This window comes from Sabethes cyaneus, chromosome 2 (genome assembly GCF_943734655.1).
Source record: "Sabethes cyaneus chromosome 2, idSabCyanKW18_F2, whole genome shotgun sequence".
In the NCBI taxonomy this organism is placed as follows: domain Eukaryota; kingdom Metazoa; phylum Arthropoda; class Insecta; order Diptera; family Culicidae; genus Sabethes; species Sabethes cyaneus.
The window spans coordinates 199,781,833-199,805,688 of NC_071354.1; the positions used below are offsets into that span (position 1 = coordinate 199,781,833).

Here is a 23,856-nt window from a genome sequence, read left to right on the forward strand (position 1 = left end):
TAGATTGAGGAAAAGTCAAGCCGACAAGAATCGTCCCTAATACGACATCAGAAGCTTAAGGCTGACAAGGTAACCCGATCTTCACTAAGGTTGCCGCCAGGAGGAAGGATAGGAGCTGCTGGGCATAATGCTGAGGGCCATTGTCGGGTATATTTTATACATACGCGAGTTTTATCAGCCGACTGGTGAACCTTAATTCTGACCAAATTTCGTTTTGATTATGTTTAATTTTTTAATGCTGTTTTAATGCTCCACACTCGAACACACCAGTCATTTCATCATTTGTTTTAATATTTATTCGCTTAGTCAAAAAATCTGCGGGACACCGTAAGGTGATTCAACCAAGCACAGTAACTGGACTTTTTTCTAACAAACACAGTAATCCATATGCACCGGTAATCTAGAATAGACAATCCATCTGACTAAGCCATCAATGTACGAATGTATGTATGTATGAGTGGAAATTCACTTTCCTCTATCACTAGCTGTACATCAAAACTCTACCCGGAAGGCCAGCTTTCAGTTTAATGGATGACCAATGGATGTGGTGTCCATCGGATTTCTTCGTTTATGCTTTTTGTTTTCCTTGGACTTTACGATCAAGTTTTCAGTTTTCTTCTTCCTTGGCATCGAAACCGGTAAGAAATATGGTAAGCATGTCTATAGCTAGCGTCCAGTATCGAAACCGCACATGAAAAATCCGGCGCTTATGCTCATGCACGATTTTATCTTTTTATTTCGAATTTACAAACACAATTTGTCTTCCTTTGCTAACTGCTTTTGTCGGTTGATCCCTTCTCCCACCGCGGCGCAGCCAGAGGTAGGAAGCTGTTCCTTTTGAAACCGATTGTCTGTCTGCATGCCTGCTGCATCATTTAACAGTTTCGACCGGCGGCGTACCGGTGGATGATTTTCGTCAGCAAGTATGAATCTGAAGGATTTTGTTGTACCATCTGTCCCGTTTCTGGCGGTTTAATTCCTTTGGTAGGAATAGAATTTCTGCATAAATGATTCCGAAGCATTGTGCAATTTGTGACAGTTTCACAAGAATGATTGAGATTGAGAGCACGATTGCGGAACGACAATGTTCTGACAAACTGTCAAATTTTGGCTAGTGAAGGAATGAGTAATTAAATTTCCAACGAAAAGTGTGAGTTCAAAAAAATCTCTGCTAGTGCTAACTATAACGATGTCACTCATAATAATGTATATGCGGTTGGACATGCAACCATACGCTTGACAATAACTAATCACCTGCCGCAAAAAATATGTTCACATAGGGAAAGTAATGCATCCTTTTTGTTGCATAAATAAAATGCATTACTCACAATACGATAACGTTGAGTTTCATCTATCATTTGTGTCATGCTCACATTAATGTGTGCAATGGCAGCCATAATACTGAGGAACGAAGGGATTGGCGCTTTTCATCTTCCTATATTCAGAGTATGGTGGGTGCCGGTGAAAAGAAGCTGCAAATGATTTTGATTAATGTTGTTGAGCAAAAATGAATCAGGACCGGAAATAGCTTATCATTTATTATTACCATTTTAAGAAAGCATGCCCAGCTCAACCGCAAAATGATGCTCTGATAAGCGCAACCATGCTTGCTATGCAGAATAGCGAAACATTAAAACGCAGTCGGTAGAATTTCTGAACCAACTTACCTGGTTTCATTATTTTGCTCCTTTGCCGTTGCGCTTACTCGCGGCAGCATTCGCACAAATGGCAAATCTTGTCGAGCGGTAGCTTCTGGACAGCGAGAGGGCAATATCTTCATTGCCAGCGCAGCGATAGTATCCTTATCGCGGCGAGCCGGAACCATGGCTTTCCACTTTTTGTAGCAAAGCAGCAAGCGAACGTATTCCATCAGACCGAGCGGGCCGGACGTGGAGAGCCGAAACTGGCTGGTGGTGAGGATCTGCTCGAAAACTGGATACATCAGAGCGACGGCACTGCTGCCGGCCAGTAGATCCGTCTTGAGCAGCGTCAATGTGACAAACTCACTGTCGCCGTCGAAAATGATGTACAGGTTGCTGACGATCTGGTTGCACTCGGCCAGCAGCATTACCGGATCGCGCTCCCCGGTCAGGACCGTACATTTATGTCGGATGTAATCTACCATGACATCCATCACTGTCAAATGATATCTGCGCGTCTCGGGAGAAAGCTGTTGAAGAGGAAAAAAGAGAAAAAATAGAAGGGAAATTAGTGCACAGATATGACAATTGAAATTCTACTCCGATGTTTACAAGTGATGGAAGTGATTTTCGTCGAAAAAGCTCAATTTTCAATATTACGATTCCTGTTCAAAAAGTCAATAAATAAGCTGGAAACAACTGAACAGCTTTGATCGCGTTATTGCTGAAGCAATTAAAATTGTCTCTGTTTGTACCTGTCCATGCCGTCACAGCTTGTTTTTTCTCTTCCTTGGCTGCAAATCAAATCATCGGACATACACGGTAAAATGAAGCAAAATGCTCTGTGTACCGAAGGTATGTTTTCCTGCCAGCCGGCGATGTCATGCGAAATTGAAAACTAATATGCAGCTGTCATCAAACATATCCATATCAAATGTTCCGCACACTTCGATTGAAGTTAGTGACTGACTGTCTGCCTATCTGTTGCAGATGGTTCCCTAGAGGCATAAATTTCGGGAAGACTATTCAAACGGTAGGTATGGCATGCAATTGTTTGTTTCCGTTCCATGACATGCCTGCCTACATGATAGCCACGCAGGTTTGATCGTTGACAGTTATGGGAAAACTTTTTCATTAATTTAGGTTAAACTTAAAATATTTGATTACAAAATCGAAATCGACGAAATGAGATTTTATATTTGATATCATGGCGAATATTCGATTTGTGTAAAGTTCAAAGAGATGCTATGACCTATGACAATGACGTAAAATCGTTCGATATTTGTTCGTTGAAAATCAAGTCGAACGATAAGTGCAATATTGCCTCCCGTAGCTCTTCAATTTGCACTGCAATTGCAGAACTTTTGTTACGCCTGTAAATAACAAGAAAATTCTTTTCCGGCTGTTTTCAATTTTGAGATCATTTTATAAAAATCATTTTCTCCTGCTGTGGATTTTTCATTAGATCCTGGCTTTATTGCCGGTGAATACAGCATAGTGCCGAAGGTCGACGGATTGTATTAAGCGTAATTGGGATTGCATTTCCGTCCTAGAATACCATTGGCAGTTTGAAGCCATTTCAAAACCAGCAGCGTTGATATGCTCTCATTTTATTTATGCAGCAAACATCTACCGACTTGACTGTGAAGCCCACTATGCATTGGACAAGAGAAGCTAGCAAGCTTAACCGAAGAAGACAGCAATGGCAATTAACAACCGTCGGTAAATCTATGTCCAATGGAAAGCTCTCAGTTAGACGCTTGTAGTAACCTCGAGCCATTCGATAGAACGAAAATGTCAGGCCACATCGAATCAGCCCGCGAACTTTCCGCTTCGTCTGAGCATCCATTGTATCCATTGTTATCGAACGCTACGCGTCCTGTTCGAAATTTACTGTTTCGCTGTCTGTTTCACGCCATCGCATCGCTTTAAATTTTCAAAACCTTGCCTTTACTGTTCGTGAACCATCACCGGAACTATTGCAGCCACAGAATCTAGTTCAAAGACATCTATTTGTACGTTGAGCGCACAATAGGAGCTGAACTTTCGTAGTCCAAAAGTACAGTAGAATAGTAGAGTGAAATAGTTCAGCATGGCGTAGCATATATTAATTGCCTGTTGTTGCATTTCGTAAAGTTGTAAAGTGAATCAATCTAATTGTGCTCGTTTGTCGTTTGGCTTTGTCCGATACAGTAGCTAGATCCCAATTGAAAGATTCCCTTCGGGCTGGAAATAGACAACCAAATATTCCCGTTCGTGACATCTTAGCGGGTTTAGATCTTTCCCATATGTACCTTATTTACACCTTCCTCAAAAAAATTCGCTTTTCCTATGTATGGTTTCGTGCTGCTTCGTCGTAATTGTCTATTCCCGTTGTATCCAACAGAAATTATTACAAATATCAAGATCATTTAAGGTACACAATATAGAATTAATTATTGCCTAAAATTTTCGTGTGACGAACAAGAAACTGACTTACAGTTAACTCACAGTTAACTCACAGTACAGTTAAGTCACTAATTAACTAGTTGAATATGTCAGCAGTGCAAGCTTATTCATTAAAATAGAAGATTTAACTGTAATTAGACAAAAAATATTTTCATAAACCGTGAGGTTACCAATTTGGCATCATTTTCATTTCCTGCTTCCTCGTGGTACCAGCTGGAATACGAACAACCTTAGCGGGGATTGGATAACTAACCCCGGTGGAAACCAAGCTCGTACCAACAGAAAAAGACGCGAAGTGTTGTCTCGACACTATAAGATGGCAGCCCCACCACGAGACTCGGTAGCGTGGCCCTAATACAGCAACCTATCTAAATCTAACACATTCGGCATGGACGAAGGCGACGAAATAAGGACATGGAATGGAAACTTGGTACTTGGAACTGCAGATCGTTAGTTTTCGTGTGTGGCGACAGGGTGCTGCTCGATCAGCTAGAACCCCGTTCGGGATTGTGGTACTGCAGGAGATCTATCGCAAAGGCAAGAAGGTGTGAAGCATCCGTGACAGCAAAGCCCAATTTTTCCAGAGTGGTGAAGCGACCAACGAGCTTGTAGCAGGCTTCGTAATGGTGAGCAGAATGCTGCATCACGTAATAGACTAGAAAGCGATCAACGAGAGTATGTGCATGTTGAGAATAAAAGACCCTTTCTTCAACTACACCATCAAAAACGTCACTGGCCAGACTACACCATCACTGTCCACACGAAGGTAGACCCGACGACGACCAGGAAGCATTCTATGCGCAGTTGGTAACGTAGGATTGTTGCTCACTACGGGACATCAAAATCGTCATTGAGGATATGAGCTCATAGCCTGCATATCGACACGAACGATAACGGTCAGCGATGCATCAACTTTGCAGCTTCCGGTGGCGTGGTGAACAGAAGCACTTTCTTTACCCGCAAAGATATCCACAAAGTCACCTGGAGATCACCTGACTAACGAACCTTGAACCGGTTTTCGTCGGTTTTCCTCGAACATCACCAACGTTCCATTACCTAGTAATACTTGTGGATTTGGACTTGTGCATTTAGTCCATATACAAGTACTTTTCAGTGGCTAAGTATGAAGGAAATGTCATCTAAGGGTCAAATAAAAAGAAGTGGCCCAAGTTGGAACCTTGGGGAACCCCAGAGGTGACTTGAATATGGTCAGAGAGAGCATTTTGAAAGCGAACAATTTGTTTGCGTTCCGTTAGATATGACTGAAACCATTTCAAGATTTTCGGTCCTATTCAAATTTTTGCTAATTTGAAGATTAATAACGGTATGTCTATTCTGGCAAATACTTACTTACTTACTTATGTGTCCATGTCCGCCGGTCCGGCAGAACAAAGGGATGAAATCAGAGATCTCCACTGCTGACGGTTACCCGCCATGGCTTTTACCTGTCGCCAGGACAGGTTCTCGTCTACAGCCCGGATGTCGTTGGCTAAGCTCCGTCGCCATGAGCCTCTGGGTCTGCCTCTTCTACGCTGTCCTTGTGGATTCCAGTCGAGTGCTGCTCTGCAAACCTCGTTCGCTCCTTTCCTCAAGGTGTGTCCGATCCACTTTCACCTACGTTCACGAATTTCTGTGGCTATCGGCCGTTGATGACACCGACGATGGAGTTCCTCATTGGATATCCAATTATCAGGCCACCAGGCACGAATAATATATCGCAGGCACCGGTTAATGAATACCTGCAGTTTTTGCGTTGTCTCCGCTGAGACGCACCACGTTTCGCAGGCATACAGCAGTACGGATTTAACGTTTGAATTAAAGATTCGGGTTTTCGTACGTAGAGTGATCTGGTTTGAGCGCCAAATGTTTCGCAGACCTGCAAAGGCACCCCTGGCCTTCCTGATCCGTGTGGCTATATCAGTCTTGGTACCACCATCGGGCGTTGTTTGGCTACCAAGATATTGAAAGGTGGCTACCTGCTCAACTTGTTGCCCCGCTACTGTAAAGTTGGTGGAATTGTCAGTGTTCACTACCTGCTGCCTGGGAGCTCTCGGAGAGGTCGTCTAACTTGCTCTGCATATCGTTTCGGCGTTGTGCGAGCAAGACAATGTCGTCGGCTAGGTCGAGGTCATTTAGCTGCTCCATCGTTAGAGGATTCCAAAGCAATCCTCGATTTGGTCTACTGTCAATTGCTCCAACTAATATCTCATCCATAACGATGAGAAACAGAAGCGGTGATAAAATACAGCCCTGTCTCACGCCAGCAGTAACCCTTATGGGGTCGGACAAGACGCCGTCGTGCAAAACCTTGCACGAGAACGCCTCGTACTGAGCCTCGATGAGATGGACTAGCTTATCTGGAACTCCTCTACGCCTAAGTGCGCCCCAGATGTTTTCGTGATTGAGTCGGTCGAACGCCTTTTCGAAGTCAACGAACACCAGCAGAAGAGAGTCCTGGAATGCGTTGATCTGCTCCAATATAATAAGGAGCGTTGTGATATGATCTACACACGATCGGCCAGCACGGAATCCAGCTTGCTGCCGCCGGAGAGTAGCGTCGATCTTCTCCTGGATCCGGTTGAGGATTACCTTACAGAGTACTTTGAGAGTATTACAGAGCAACGTGATGCCACGCCAGTTACCGCATTCCGTTAGGTCTCCTTTCTTAGGGACTTTGACCAATATGCCCTGCATCCAGTCCACCGGAAAAGTTGCGGTTTCCCAAATATTGCTGAAAAGCTGATGCATCATCTGGGCTGACAAAGATGGGTCAGCTTTGAGCATTTCGGCTGAAATACGATCTATCCCTGGCGCTCTATTGGATTTCATACTCTTGATGGCTGCTACAATTTCATCCAGCGATGGCGCCTCCGAGTTCACGCGATTTATTCGACGAACTGTAGGCGTCGTACGCTGCTGGTTTTGTTGGTCTCTGACATTTGAAACTCGGAAGAGTTGTTCAAAATGTTCAGTCCATCGCTTAAGCTGTTCTGTACGGTCAGTCAATAGCTGACCAGCTCTATCCTTTAGCGGCATCTTTGTATTCATCCTGGCACCACTAAGGCGGCGAGAAATATCGTACAACAAACGGATATCACCATTGGCGGCGGCGGTTTCTCCTTGTTCGGCTAGGGAGTTAGTCCAGGCTCTCTTGTCCCGCCTACAAGCACGTTTAACAGCCCTCTCCAGTTCGGCGTATCGTTGACGGGCAGCTGTCTTAGCCGATCTGGTCCGCGCTCGCTCAATGCCGGCTTTCGCCTCTCTCCGCTCGTCGATCTTCCTCCAAGTTTCATCCGAAATCCACTCCCTCCGCCCACTGCGCGCTTTGCCGAGGGTTTCATCACTGGTCGTGATGAAGGCGTTCTTGATGCCGGTCCATTGCTCTCCAACGGTTCCACCAGGTGGCAACTCCGAGGCTCGAGATTCAAGTTGTTCAACAAAGGCCCTTTTCACCAAAGGATTCTCCAATCGGCGGACGTCGTAGCGGCACCCAACTTTCTCCTCCCGTCGTTGGACACGTGCGACGCGCAGACGTATCTCAGCGGTAACAAGATGATGGTCGGATGCAATGTCGGCGCTGCGTTTGTTGCGTACATCAAGAAGGCTCCTTCTCCATTTCCGGCTGATGCAGATGTGGTCGATTTGGTTTTCTGTTCGGCCGTCGCGGGAAACCCACGTGACTTTATGTACTGGTCTATGGGGGAAGAACGATCCACCAATGACCATGTCGTTATTCGTAATTCTGTAAACAGCTCCCCGTTTTCGCTCATCTCTCCTAGGCCATGGCGTCCCATGACGCGTTCAAGGTCCGCGTTGTTTGAGCCAATCTTCGCGTTGAAGTCGCCCATGTGAATTTGGATGTCCCCCTTCGGGATTTTCTCAACCACGCTGTTCAGCTGGCTGTAAAAGCTCTCTTTCTCCTGCAGGTCGGCAGCATCTGTTGGCGCATAGCACTGGATTGCCGTAAAGTTCCTAACCCGTGTTCTAAATCTGGCAACGATTATTCGCTCATTTATTGGTTCCCACTTCATCAGGGCCGCATGTGCCCCTGGGCTCAGTAGGAATCCAACTCCTCTTTCTCGAGTAGCATTTTCATCTCGTATGCCAGAGTAGAGCAAGACTTGCCCGGATGATGTCCTGTGTTCGCCAGTACCCGGCCAGCGGACCTCGCTCAGCCCCAGGATTTCAAGCTTCAGGCGGCTAGCTTCCCTTGCAAGTTGAGCCAGCTTGCCCTGCTGGGCAAGGGTCAGTATATTCCATGTTCCGATTCGTGTCCGTGTTTTCATGCCAAAGGTCGTTGCCAATAATCCGGAGAGATTTCTTCTTTCATTTTCGGTAACTTTTTGTGTGTTCTGGTACAGTAGGCTGTTAACCTAAGGTCCTTATCCCGCTGATGGGGCTGCCATCTTAATGTGGGCGGGAGCCACTGTGCCCCCTTTCCTGTTAGCATACGACAACCGAAGTTGCGTACCCCAGCCGGCACCTCGTGGAGGTAGGAATAGGAGTTAATGAACAGAGGTTATGGAATGCACATGTTCACCCTTTGCCAGCCTTCTGGCAAATACCTGTCCGTGTAAATAGGTTCTAGGGTAAGGAACGAGTTAAGCAGTGTCACCTATTTTAATCAGTTGAAAATAAATGGGCCAAAAAGGCACTTTTTTATTCATATTTTCATAATCTTTTTATAGGAACATCTTCACAAATCACTTAACCATACATTCAATTCACACAAACACAATTTGCTGGGTTTCCGACAAGAAATATGATGAATTAAAAATTGTTGTCCAAAAACGTACATTTTTCAGCTGCTGAAGGCAATCGCCACCTCGCTACTAACCAATCCATGACAGTTTTCAGCACTGATTACAACTACTCTAAAAGTCAAGCACTCAATTGTCACATATTATTCACTATCTTTTTTCTATTATCTAAGGCCTTGTCACTAGTCGAAAGTTTTATTATTTTATAACAAAACTGAAAATAAATTCTGAATTGATGGAACCTGTTCACCAGTAACAGCAGCTGCAGCATAACTGATGAACTATCGTGTTGCCAAGACACTGTTTCGGTTCTGGAAATAATAATTATAGGTTCGAAATTAACTGAAACCTCCAATGGTGAAAACGTGGTTCAATACTTTCAAGAGAAATGCATGTTCATAATTAATTTTTTTGTATTGAAAACAACAAAAAAGACAGCTTTTTCAATAATTTTCGAAGCTTTTCTCAGTGATTTAATGAAGCAACGATGTGTTTCAATGTTATTTGCTTTGACAACACTGTTCTAAAGTTAGACCGTGTGCGCTTCTATGTTTGCCTCTTTTGTTCTCCCACCATCCTTATGAACAGCGATCGAGAGGTCAAACTCGCTGTTTCCCATAAGAACTCTATAGAATGAAAGAGACGACGAATACCGTTTGCCGAACGGTGCGGTGAGTGTATGCCCCGATAAACAATTTAGACAGATTGCATTTTACGCATCTACCGACCAAAAATATCAAATCTATTAATGCAGATGCCGATTAGTAGGTCGCGGATAGGAATGCAAACTTACTGAATAGGGGGAAAAGTTCGAGGAATTTTTTATGGGGGCGTATAAAAATTCAGATTTTAGGACTGCTGCAAAAGTGTCTTCTAATGGTAACAGCTTGAAGAACTAAAGATAGCAAGAAGATTGGTATGCTGATATCCCCCACTTTGTTAGTCAACCTGTCGCTTGTAATTAGATAAAACAATCAGTGACCCGCTTAAACTGCCTAAAACCGGTTCTTTACCCTACGTAGTTGCCATTGTCTATTACATTCAGAGTAAAAGATACAAATACTAGAAGATTTGAGGCGGCCTTTAATCTTGTAATTCTGTGTTTCACTTGCTAAAAAACAGGTTGAGTTTTTTTTTTAAATATTTCATAACTCACTAAATATGCATCCTAGTGATAAATAATTTACAGAGCGAATGTGTATTTTGATATACTGAATAACTTTGAACAACATTTGAAAACCACAAAAAAATCGTATGCTATGTTATTGAGCAGAATGGACTTTTTTAAATGGAGCATTAGGCTCTTTTCAATTATTAAATATTTCGTAACCAATAAGAGATAGATAGTTGCTACATTCAGCAAAGTTGCTCATTTTAGTGTATTTTACAACCTTTCCGAAGAAAATTTTTTTTTGAAGCATTTAAAAAACCAATGTTGATGTCATTCTAATTGGTGGATTCACGGTCACCCTGATGCACTATATTTCATTAATAAACTTCTCCAAAAATGCCACCCTTGAAAAATTACGCATGCTTTGAGTAATAGCTAATAATCGCCTAGACACTATAGTACTCGACGGGGTTGTCCCATTGCCCGAGGAGATGTGCAATCAGCAACTAATCTAGGATTTTTATTTTTTTAACAAACACGAACAATCTCCCACAGATTGGTTATTGGTTCCAATACGAGAAAGTCGATTACACGTGGATCCGACGCGTCGCGTGCGATGACCTATAAATCTTATGCTTCTTTCAATGTGTCTTTCCTCAGCAAAGGAGTTATTTATTTCTGCACCATTAGACTATGCTATTTCATTTTTTCTGGTAATTTAAATTAACTGCCACTGTACTATTTCCGTAGATTAACTCTGGTACGGGGCCAAAAAGTTTCGATGGACTTCGGGCAATTAGAAGGATTTATCTCTATAGACACGAGTGATACTCTTTGCATTGGCTTCATACCAAGCTGCTGCCTGGTCGTGCTAGCGAATCTAGTTGCATTGAAGGTAGGAATTTGGTCGAACCAGTAACAAGCCGGCATATTGTAAAATTATGGCCAACAAGCGTGCACTAATTTAGTCACGAACGAATTGTTGTTGTTGATTTATATTACCTTCACAGTTGTGGCCTTTTGCAAGTGAAAGCACCGACTTAGCCAAAACATTCACGTTTGGCCAATTTCATTAATCGATAATTTTCTTAGCAAAACAGTACATCATTTCAAAAATTTTAGTAAGACAAAAAATCTTCGCTTTACGGTAGTTTTACTTTCGGTCTGTGTTCTAATTCTAAGGAAAGGAGATAAAAACAATGTTGCTAACGTGTTTAGTGTTTCAGATTTGTGGTCTGACGAATCCGATTATGGAACTTAATATTGACGATTTGCTACTGCATCACAGCATCACATGATGGTTGTCATCGCACAAAGAACCATGCTGTTGACACGTTTCATAGACGGGAACTTTTTGCCTCCTCAGTTGAGAGATGAGTTTTCCCTCGTGTAAGAGCGAGCTGCCTAGGTGTTTCAATGCACTTCGTCTACCCATTTACCGTACACCCTACTGTGACGAAAATTGGTGGAAAAACATGCAAGAAGGCTCACATTTCTGTTTTTCTTTATTCTCGTGTTATCAGGGTTGAGAGAGTGTACGAACAAATACACACCTGTTATGGCAATATATTTGGAAGTTGGAAAATGAGTAGAAACTATTTTGGTCGGAAAAAAGTCGAAACCAATTTCAAACTTTGATTACATTTATCACCAACATTCTACGTAACGATACCGGTTTCAATTACTTACGGAGCTTAGCACTCGATAATTGGCAATAGCACATATGCGGCTGAGGTTTTATTTGTCAAGCACATTTATTCACCGGAAAGTTAAATGTAAATTTCGAATTTTAGATCTGTCAAGGATGAGACGGTACATATTCGTTAGTTGTTTAAAATAGTGTATAATATTTATGACATTCACAGTTCAGATTTGGCAAAAAATTATAATTAACCTGTAACCCAACCCTGCAAGCAACGTCGGGTAGTACACATTGGAATATATGCATAAAAGATTCTTCCCATGGATTCTTCCGAACCAGCTGGTTCGTAGTTTAATTAAAGCAAAATACCGGTACGATCTTAGCTACCAGCATGGCATAGATATGAATAACATTTTCTGGAATAACCGCCACAGAACAGGCATCGTTAAGCATCTTGACTATCACGAATATCAAGTCACTGATTTTTGGTAGTTCGATTTTCTGCTTGAGAAGGAACATCCTTAAGGTTTGATAATTGATGCAATGCTATACATCAAATTCCTAGCTGGTCCTCCTCGCTTATGGCTGAAACTCGGAAAATAATTCATGCAACGGTGCTGAACTGGCTCATAGAACCCAGCGAAGCCAGGGCATCAGAGTCCACCGAGGGCAGCGAGCGTGACACCCAATTTTTCATTTCACTTCCTTTGCACTTTTCACTCAGTCCTTTCCATTACCGCAGAAAGCAATCAGAAAAAATGATAGTTAAAGCTGTTGACTAGGTAGAAGTGATAAAATTTTACTTCTAAAAGCATCATAGCATTACATTCTTTATGTTCCGTTGTTTTAATTTAATATAAATGACGTAGTTTCTTTCGAGTTATTTTGTCACAAGAAGGTACTATCAGCGTCTTGATTTGAGAGAGTTTCAGATCCGCATCTTCATACATCTGATGCATCTGGAGGCGTTGTGAAACTTCCAAACCAACCAAATTTTTGACAATGTGCCTGCTTTTTGCCAGATTTCCGTTCCCGTTCCGCCTCATTAAAAGTAATCAAATCTCATCTCATGTAAAATTTTAAACTCGTTATGAGCAAAACTTAATGACCAAACGAAATGACGGCCAGATATTTTTATACTCGTTTGCCAGACTTTTGTAAAAACCTGTTGGCAACCCTGCTGTGTGTCTAGGCCTGTCTAGGCCAGCGTTTCTAGCCGCACTTCGTCGTTTGGTAGCCCGCAGAGGAAAATTAATGGAACTACATTCTGACAACGTGACTTCAAAGTACACCGAGCACCACATTTAGGCGGCCTGTTGGAGGCTGCAGTCAAATCCGTAAAGATATGCTCACACTACTGGCGCAGATAGAGATGTGGCTTGATTCTCGTTCACTGACTCCATTTGCCTGACGATCTGGCTGACCAAGACGCCCCGATCGAAGCAAGTTATAATCGGAGCCAATTATAGTGAAGAAGTAGGTTCGAATCCGGTTAAAACCGGTTAATCCGGTGACGGAATCTGCTCTATACTACTTTTAGCGTACAGTTCATAACTAAATATGAAAATTTTTACTTATAAAATAGAAAAAATTCATACGTTTTACGTGCCTAGACTTTTTCGTATTCAACTTTCAATTAGCAATATTCGTATTTGTAATCGACACTATTTTTTTTTGCTTTGGTTATAGAATGGAAAGGACTGCTGCAGAAAAACCGTTGAAATGAAATGGCGTATTGAAGCTTGATTGGTGATTGAAGCAAAAACTCTAATTATGCACTTCGGTTTACTGTTTCTGATGTTGACGTTTATTTTTTGTACTTCCTAGGCAATGTGAAACAATACAAGTACGAACAAATATTTGCACAACTGCCTACGCAGGAAGCACTAGCAGATCTGGTTAATTAACCTGTCTGGATAGTAACCGCAAGCAAAAATTAATCAGTTCGTGATTGATTGATTACATTAAACTGTACCTGCACAGCCAAACGAAATCCGCAGGAAAGCTAGAAAAATTCTTCTGTATATCCTATGAGATCAGATTACTTTCCAGAGTAATATTTTTAATTTTCTAATGGCTCTCGCTGGACGCAAAATCACGCGACTGGAAACAAATAATTTCCTGTAAATCCTGGGACCAAATTTAAACTACCTTCGAAAACGCACACTCATAACTGAAATCCTCTAAAACAAGACTAGAAGAAACATTAAAATTAAACACACACAACCTGCCAGCAAGCCCGCCAAAGCTCCAGGCAATTTCATACTTCTTTCGAAAAAAAAACAATCTTTCTTATGCTTCAAGTCTCATGTGTCAAACCAGGTGGCAGACGGCCGCAGCCGTTGCAGTTGGCAGCTGCACCTGTTTTTTTTTCTAGTTCATTCTAGATGCACTAGGCACCTACCAAGCTGGTACTATGCGAAGCGGTGGGGCGTTTCATTTACGTTCCAGACACCCGCTCGCTCGTTTGTCGCCCGATTCCGTCCGTACCTAAAAAGGATTAATTCTTCAGTGAAACTCAAACTCGGCAGAGCTTGAGGGACTATAGGTATGAACTACAGAGTACCACACTACACAGAGTGTGTGTGTATGTGTTTAAAAGAGGGCTTATTCGGTTGAAACGCAGTGTAACTCAAATACCGCATAAATTTGGGCTGGCAACTGGGTCAAAGAATCTTTGCACCGCGGAAAATGCACGGAAATGTCATCATTCCAATTTACCGCGAATCGCAAGGTTGAATTTACTTTGTGCCTTGTTCTAGTGGGTGGGAGGGACATACTTTTGGAAGGGGAATTGTTTGTCTATTCAAGTGAGGTAAGTAACTGAATTTGAAGAGGTTAGCAAACACAGGTAGTGTCTGAGTACTTTACGATGACATTGTTATTTTCGGTTTGTTTTCAAGAAATTGTTAAGTGTGTACGTTACCCCGGAGACATGTACCAATCAGGTTGAATGACTTAAAATTTGATAGAAGCATTTGGTCATTTTATGTAACTCAAAATTTATCCTGTGTGTCGCAACAATTTATTATTCATGGATATGTAAAGTGGCCCCACCTGAAAACGAACAAAAAACTATTCATTTCTTGTGTATTTCGTCCCGTGCTGGCTGGCTTCAAAGTTCATGATGTAGTAAAAAAAATTTGTTATTTGATTAGGTATCACAGAGACGGTCCCCGCTGGTCGTTTTGGTTTACTATGAACATTGCGGATTTTTTCATGTCAACAGATAAATTGTATTATTCTGACTCGAACAAATATTTCTCTCCGCGGAGTTTCTAGTTAGTTAAAAAATATTACTGGGAAATTTGTTAGTATGTTAGTTGATCAACAAAGATCCCAACCAACAAAATTTGAGCTTTATCTCAGACAGACAAAAACTTCGTGATTTTCTTATTAGAAAAGTTATTATCAAGGTACAAATCTTCCACACAATTGTGAGGAGCGTGCTGCTCGTGCTACGTGCTAAATGATAATATCTGGCGGACACTATCAAGAACCGATGGGGAAATTGGATCGGGACCCGAGCTGTCAGTCACAAGCCAGGATAAAGGAGGAGTGTTCAGAGTTGTTGCTCTGCGTGCAACTCCGGATGGCTCCGGGGTAAATTTATGGTGGATCCATCTGGAACTGCACATCGAGTCTCTTCCGCGGCAAATATTGTAAAAATCTTTTGCTCTCAATGTAGCAAGTAGTCTACGAGCATGCTACATTCTGAGCAAAGTGCGGAGGAGGACCCCAATCCTCGGTGTAACGCGACCCGTGCCTAGGGATGATTGGGGGGGTCTAATAAAGTTTCACAAGGTCGAGGGAAGCCTGCATGGTACCAGAGCACCCTGTGCAGTAAATTGCTCCCTCTGTTCCAAGCTGGTAAAGAATAGTTGATTTTCTCCCCAGCAGAGTACAACCATCGCCATGGATAACCTTACAAAAATAATTGATGGGGTAACCAACGACCCCCAAGAGTTGGCAATAAACACCGGAGTAGGTGTAGAGGTGGCGCACGACGGTAGACCGGAAGTGCGCAGTCCGATCGGCACGGACGATACTGGCGGAGTTATGGATACAGGGATGGAAGAGGACTTTAACCTCGACAGCATGTCACTGGAAGGAGGACTCTCGGCTTCATCCCTGATCCTGAATTCTCCAACAGGGAATGCGGAGAGTGACGCGGAGAACCTTCCCGATCCGACGACGCTACCTGTGGTCAAGGGGCAATCTGAGACTTCCGGAGTTGAGGCCAAGCGTCTCTCCAACGCGCAACGACGACGGCAGAAGTGGTATCGTAGCAAGGGCTACTCAAAGGAAGAAGCGGACGAACTCGCCCTTTTGCTGGCCGGCCAGCCTGACCAGCGGGACCTGGTCGTTACCAAAAGGCAACGATCCGCTGATTCGGCGTCGCCGAACATCAGCAACAAAGGTGCCACTAAAAAGACACACTCGGGGTGCACTTACAGGGAAATGGTGGATGCTTTCAGCGTAACCAAAACTACGGCTGATTATCCCGTTTCCCTGCTCACTACGGATCGGCTCCATACTGTCCGCGCCGTTCTTCTGAATCACATAGCTGACCAGGAGACTCCAGACATTACACCAAAGTTTAGGAGCTGTTAGTTCAAGAACGGCTACTTTATACTGGCTTGCTCTGACCAGAACACGGTCAAATGGCTGGAGCAAACGGCATCCACTCTCGTCCCGTGGGAAGGAGCACAACTACGGGCCTACGACATGAAGGACCTGCCGAAGGCTCACACATTCATAAGGTACTTCCAGGACAGTGTCGGCACCACGGACGAGAAAATCTTGAGATTCCTCCAGAATCAGAACGACGGCTTTTCAACGCAAGCGTGGCAGATACGCCGTCGTATTGTGGAAAGACCGTGGAACTGTTGATGAAGGTTGACCAAAAGTGGGCAAGTCAGAACGCTGAGAAGCGCTTTATGTTAAATTATATGTTTGGCAAAGCACGCATACGACAGGTTGGCGAAAGGAGGTCTGATCAACACAGGCGCAACAATCTCTGCTGCAAAGTCGAGGAAGCTACGAGCGAAATTCCCTTCTGGGAGTTCTCCGCCACCACCAAGATAATGCAATCCTGCAACGTTGAGGTTGGAAAGTGCGGAGCTTCCCTCCGGAAGTGCCCCACCACCGCCTAAACAATGCAATCCTGCGAACACTAGGCGGGCGCCGCGAAAACCTCGCAAGAGGCGTACGCAGCAATCACCAGCCTATAGTAGACCTCAGAGGCTCAATCCGCCGTTAAGCGCGGGTCGGATATCTGTATCCTGTCGCTTGCGGCAACTGAAGCCGATTGCAGTATTGGATCAAGCTGAAAATCCTGCCTTAAAATGAGCAGCTTCCGCTGCATTTAGGTGAACCTCCACCATGCCAAAGACGCACAGTGGGGCAGATTGATCCGGAGCTCGGACAAAACCTCATAACTTCTTTCATATGCTTCGTAAAGCTTTATTGTCTTCAGCAACATTGTTTGCAATAAAATTGCGCATCTTTCTGTAAATTTTAAGTAGTTGTATTTTTATTCCTATAGATGGCGTTGAGATCTAACTTTTTAAATAACGACTTTAGAAATATTGTGTCTTCAGAAAAGTTGTCTGTCCTGTAAAGTTACGTAAAGTTACTGAACATACCAAAATTGTAGGACTTACGGGAATCAAGTTATAAATATTTTAAATACTCAAACACATTTTTTAAGTAGTCGAAATTGGTAGTCTGACGACCTCCTATACAAATTATCACAATCTGTATATCAAGAGTAATTTAGTATTATTATTCTGGTATAGGGTAAATCAACCATTTGTGGACCTTTCTATACATTATTTTGAACTCGTTACGCTAAACACCCAACCAATGGCACTTACAATATTAGTAACTTTCGAAAAAGCCTAAATATATCAATTTCTGATGCAAATCTATATTTTACAGATTTTTTAAAACAGATTGGAATGTCCATTTTCCTTTCATTGACCCTTGCGGCTTACAATAGAATAACGACCGGGTCCATTATAGGAATTTTAGTGTATTTTGCCTGGAGAGAGTCCGGTAATGGCGACATTTTTTGCATTGTATATAATGGACCCACTTGTTGAAAACGTCAATTTTAAAGCATTAATAATGAAATGCAGCTAAAATTTTATCAACTCAAATGTGTGTTATGTTTAGTACGGTCTGTTTCATGTTATATATCCTCAGAAATAAGAAGTATAAGCTAATAAATACCGAAATTTTATCCGAGTGTCCATTACAGGTAGAGGGTTTACTATATAGGTTAACTTACCCTACTATCTGCTTTAGTGCATTCATGTAATTTTTTTAATTCATTAGTTTGGCCATACGCAGCAAAAGGATATGAGTGGCGAGATAGGCTGTCATCGGCCTCAGCCAAATCCTGGCAGAAGGCACAAAAAATAACGAGTAACTGACAGAGTATAGCAATCACGTATCAACGTGTTCGACTCTAAATAAACAAAATGGAGGCTAGTTGAATCGAGCTGAAAGTCCAATCGAACATATTCTACTGCCAACTTGACTTGAAACAGAGCTAATTGGGAAAAAGCTGTTAAGTAGTCGCCTTTACAATGTCCTGAATTCCCCTTATCGACTCCGATGTATCTCATAACGATAATAATGCTATGTCTTACATATACAAGCATGACTATTTAACGTACAGCAGGAATGAACTTCGTACTGGCGCGCGCATTTACTAATTTGTAGCCTAAAATGCCGGAAAACATGCATTCGAAAAACTTGAATATCTCCGAACATCGCAACTAGTAGCAGCTAATTTTTTGCTTGTTACTAGTTAACACCCTGAATGTTGTTTTTATGGTAGTGACAGAGCGGAAATCTGTGGAAATCTTTTTCTACACGCTATTGAAAATTGACAAAAATAACAAATATTTTGTTGTAAAACACTTCGTCAGAACAAAGCCTACTAGTAAAAAATCTGTCTTAATATCACCTAAACTATTAATGTGAATTGTCCTTTAAAAGTATAGAATTTTAAGCAGCATGGTAGCCAGATACTAAAAGATTAAATGATATTTATTTTTTCATTTTCCAAAAATTTTTTACGCTGTGTTTCACCTTCTTTAATGTCTATTGAAAAACTACTTATTAAAACAATTTATGTATATTTCTTATAGATTATGTGTCTACTATACGTAGAATATTAAGTTTGATAGAATATCTCAAATAAAAATTTTGAGGTTTTGTCCGAGCTTTTTCGGGTTCTGCCCCATAGTGAGCCGCATCTAGTGTCCTATGCCGGAGGTTCACCAAAGAGCAGCTGAGTGCTACTCTGATCCAGGAGCCATGGATCAACGATACCACGATCCTCGGTCTCGGTACTACCAGGCGCCGTACGTGATAGGCTGCGACGCAAATGCGCACCACACGATATGGGGCAGCTCGGACACAAATAACAGGGGTGAGTACCTACTTGAATATCTTACTTCTAACGATGTCAATGTAATCAATGTAGGGAATGACTCCATCTTTATAAACGCTATCAGACAAGAGGTATTAGACCTTACTCTATGTAGCGCCTCTATAGCTGAGAAAGTCAATAATTGGCTTGTCTCTGATGAACCAAGTTTATCAGACCACAGACATATCATTTTCGACATCGAGGCTAATCCTCTAAAGAGAGAACAATTCAGGAATCCGAGGAAAACCAATTGGAGTTCCTTTAGGGATCACATGATTGCCTCACGTAATTCCTGTCACAATGATATACGAACTCCAGTTGAGCTGGATATCGCCGCTAGTGACCTGCAATGCAGGATCACAGACACGTATAACACAAACTGTCCCGTAAACACGCGAACAGTTTGCCGTGATGTGCCCTGGTGGAATGAGATGCTTAGAAATCTCCTTCGGAAGGCTAGGCGTCTGTTCAATAAGGCCAGAATCACGTCTAATTGAGAAGACTACAGAGTTTCCCTCACCAAATACAACACTGAGCTACGAAAAGCCAAACGGAAATCACGAGTTAAATTTTGCAAAAGCATACAAACTCTGCCAGAGACTACGCGTCTGCAGAAAGCGATGTCCAAGGACCACTGCAATGGTCTAGGGCAATTAAAACAAGAGGATGGGAGTCTCACTGTTACCACCAGCGAGACTCTGGAAATTCTGATGAACACGCACTTCCCTGGTTCGACAGTGACCATTGGACAAAACATAGGCGGACAGCAGCGGAATGGGTCTTTACATAATGTGCCAAATGACTCGGTTCTACTTGCACGCCGATTGTTAACGGAGGCTTCGATCAAATGGGCACTCAGCTCTTTTGAACCAATGAAATCTCCAGGTCCGGATGGTATTCTACCCATTTTCTTACAAAAAACGGACGGTGTTATAATGTCCGAGCTCATCAACCTCTTTCGAGCCAGTTTCACTTTGGGATATATCCCGGAGAATTGGCGGAAAGTCAGGGTGGTGTGCATACCTAAGGCTAGCAAAAAAGACAAAACCATGCCTAACCCAAGTAGCACACTTTAAGTCGTTTTGTTGAAGCAACCGGATTACGACTGAAATTAGTCATAATTCGGTTACCACAACTACTTCGTAACAACCGTGCTAGTAGCGGAAGGCTTTCAGACTGATAAGTCTGGCTTCAACGCTTCTTAAGCTGATGGAGAAAATCACGGATAACTATACCCGCAACGAGTTTTTACAAAACTCTCCGTTACATGTAAGTCAATATACATACTAACACGGTAAATCTACGGAAACCGCAATGCACTGCTTAGTGACGTTAATTGAGAAATCACACAAATATCAAGATACAGCACTTTGTGCTTTTCTTGATATTGAAGGTGCTTTCGATAACACGTCCTTCGCGTCAATTAATACGGCTCTCTGTCAAAAGAGAATCGACCACACAGCAATGAGCTGCATTCAAGCAATGCTCTCGAGCAGAGAAATTACAGCGTCATTGGGAGATACGTCGGTCACGATTTCGGTTATCAAAGGATGTCCACAGGGAGGAGTTCTCTCCCCCCTGCTCTGGTCACTGGTGGCCGACGTACTCTTTCACAAGCTATCACAACTTGGTTATGAGACCATTGCTTACGCAGACGACGTTGTACTTATCGTCAAAGGTAAGTTTGACGGCAGTATTGTCAAGTGGCTTGCAAGGAGCTCTAAACACCACCATGTTATGGTGCTCAGAAGAGAGACTTAATGTAAACCCCACCAAAACAGTCGTTATACCATTCACTAGCCGAAGGAAACTTACCATTACTCCCTCTATACTGAATGGTGTCAGACTGGGCTTCAGCAATGAAGTCAAATACCTCGGAATAATTCTCGATCAAAAACTGAACTGGGCTGCCCACCTAGATTATGCTGTTAAGAAAGCAACTTCGGCTATCTGGGCATGCAGGTCACTGTTTGGCAAAACCTGGGGATTGAAACCTCAACTAGCCTTCTGGTCATATACTACTATTGCACGGCCTAGGATAACCTATGCTGCAGTCGTATGGTGGCCAAAGGTGAATGAGGTGACAGCCCAAGCCAAACTAAACAAAGTTCAGCGCCTGGCCTGTCTTACAGTTACCAGTGCCATGCGTACAACACCTACTGCAGCCATGGAGGCAATGCTATGCTTACTGCCTTTGCATCTTCATGTGATGAAGGAAGCAGAGCTCGGCGCACTACGGTTGCAAAGGAGTAAAACTATACTCGAAGGTGACCAAATCGGTCATCTTCGCATACTTCGGGAATTTAATCTGACACCCTTAGTAACTTCAGTCTCTGACTGCATGGAAGCCAGGCCCAATATGGACGTTCCATATGAGGTGATTGAAACAGATCGCTCAATGTGGAATAATGGAGGGCCCGATCTTCCATCTGGAACTATCTGTTTTTTACAGACGGTTCAAAAATGAGGGCCTGCACAGGCTCCGGAGTCTACGGACCCGGCATCAGGGAAACTATCTCATTAGGAAAGTGGCTCATCGTTTTTCAAGCAGAAGTATATGCGATATACATCTGTGCAACAATATGCTTAAAACGAAAGTACAGGCATGCTAAAATCGGTATCTTCTCGGATAACCAAGCAGCACCACTGGCACTCAAGTCCGCCTAATGCGTGTCCAAATTAGTTTGGGACTGCAGTACAACATTGAGGGAACACTCCCGCCAAAACAAAGTTTTATTACTTTGGGTGCCCGGTCACTGAGGAATCGAGAGCAATGAATTTGCTGACAACCTAGCAAGACAAGGATCAGCTCAGCAATTTATTGGTTCTGAACCGTTTCTGGGCACCTCCACATCCGCCGTTAAAGGCGAATTGATGACATGGGAAAAGCTAGAAATAGTATCCCGTTGGAATCAAACACAGGGTTGTAGACAAGCTAAACAGTTTATCTACCCAAACCCTGCAGTAGCTAAAAGGCTACTCCTTTTAACTCGTAGTGGACTACGCAACGATCACGAGACTCCTAACAGGACACATCCCCGCTCTTTATCATTTAAATAATATTGGCAAGCTATCATCCGACACCTGCCGCTTTTGTAATTCTGAACCTGAAAGTTCAGCGCATCTGCGTTGCTATTGCGGAGCTCTTGCATCATCAAGGCACAACTTCTTAGGAAGTTTCCTTCTTACTCCATATCAGGTATGGAGCCTAAATCCCAAAACGGTCATTGGATTTATAAATCATGTAGTACCGAATTGGGGCACAGGATTACAACTATTCCGCTCAACTCCATCAATGGGTATGAGCGATCCGTGAACTGTGTACAGTAATCGGGGCCTGCCACAAAAGACGATCATTAAGACTGTCGCAATGATCAAAAAGTGGAACTTTTACCTAACGTCTTTTGATTTTATATTAGTAATATAGTGTTTTTTGAACATATGTTTGTATGAAATGATTTCTTAAGCAAAGTTATAGACAATGTAAAAACAAGTAACTTTGCTGAGAAATGAAATTTTTATCTTCATCAAGTGCAAATTTATAGAGTATTTTATTTGGAAATTTCAACAATTGGTGTTTTATGATTAACTTTTGTTGGTAGCACTTTACAAAAGTATATTACTTCGGATAATTACCGAAGCTCAAAAAAACATTGTTGAAGAAGGTCGTGTTACTTTTACTTTGTTACTTGGTAACTGGTAACTTGTCCAGAGCTGCTCAGCGGTGTGGTGGTGAGGGAGGAGGGATAGTGAAGGTTCGGGTGGCAAACCCCGGCTAAACTGCAACTCACCACTGACTCGCGGTACACTGATAGGGAACAAAGAAATGCGAATCTTCAATCGATGCAACACCAGAAGAAAGATTATTGCAGGCCGATCCATGCTATTGGCTCAAAACGCTATACTAAAGTGAACCTTAAACCCCGATTAGCAAAACTAACTAACTCCTTTCGAGTTGAACTAAGCAGATTCACGAAATGGTGCAAAATGGAGCTATTTCTGTGTCTTGAGGAATACAGATTGAATTTGAATTTTTCTGTTTATTTCCCTCCCGTACACTCGTCAGTTTCCTCTTAATTACTAAGTTTTGGCTTAAATCTATTTACTTATCGTGCTGGTGTTACGGATGGCTATTTTTGTACAGGTCGTTTCACGACCAGGAAGCGTTGAATTTTCAGCAAATGCCGATCCCTGATCGGCGTATCATCTCCTACGCACGCCGGCGTAGCGCTGGTTTCACGAACGGTCCTTTTCAGCAAATGCCGATCCCTGATCAGCCTACCACCGCCTACGCTGGCCTCGCGTAGCAATGGCATCTTGGTCTATCGCCACAATGGCGGATGTATTGATTACTGGAACAAACGGTGTCCTCTACAGAGGCTATGGCTGACGTATTGTTGGCCAAAACAAAGACTATCCTCAAAAGAGGCAATGGCTGACGTATTGTTAGCCGGAACGAAAACTATCCTCCACCGAGGCAATGGCTGACGTATTGTTGGCCGGAACAGAACTGTCCTCAACAGAGGTACCGGATGAGGTATTGTTCGCCGGAACAAGCACTCCGAAATAACCTTCCGGTTCAAACGTCGCCTTTGGTAGAATGTATCTGGAACCAAGATAAAAAGGTCCCTCTAGGACCTGCCGAGGGATATTAGCCACTTTCCGTATTAATTTTAAGCCTACACAACACCAGCACACCAGCAATACATAGTTTATACATAGTTTTACATTGTACATAGAATTTACCTTTTCATTTATCTTTTTATAACTTTTAACTGTAGTTTCTGTTGTGTCGTCGCTTTTTACTT

The 23,856-nt window shown here is 42.8% G+C and overlaps 1 protein-coding gene across 1 annotated transcript in view; it reads right to left on the bottom strand.

The window, feature by feature from the left end:
• LOC128736534 (uncharacterized) overlaps positions 1 to 23,856 on the bottom strand; it is a 156,081-nt gene that overhangs the window by 56,613 nt on the left and 75,612 nt on the right. Inside the window, 1 exon segment of the mRNA XM_053831018.1 lies at positions 1,668 to 2,170. Within this exon segment, the coding sequence (XP_053686993.1) occupies positions 1,668 to 2,170 (503 nt within the window).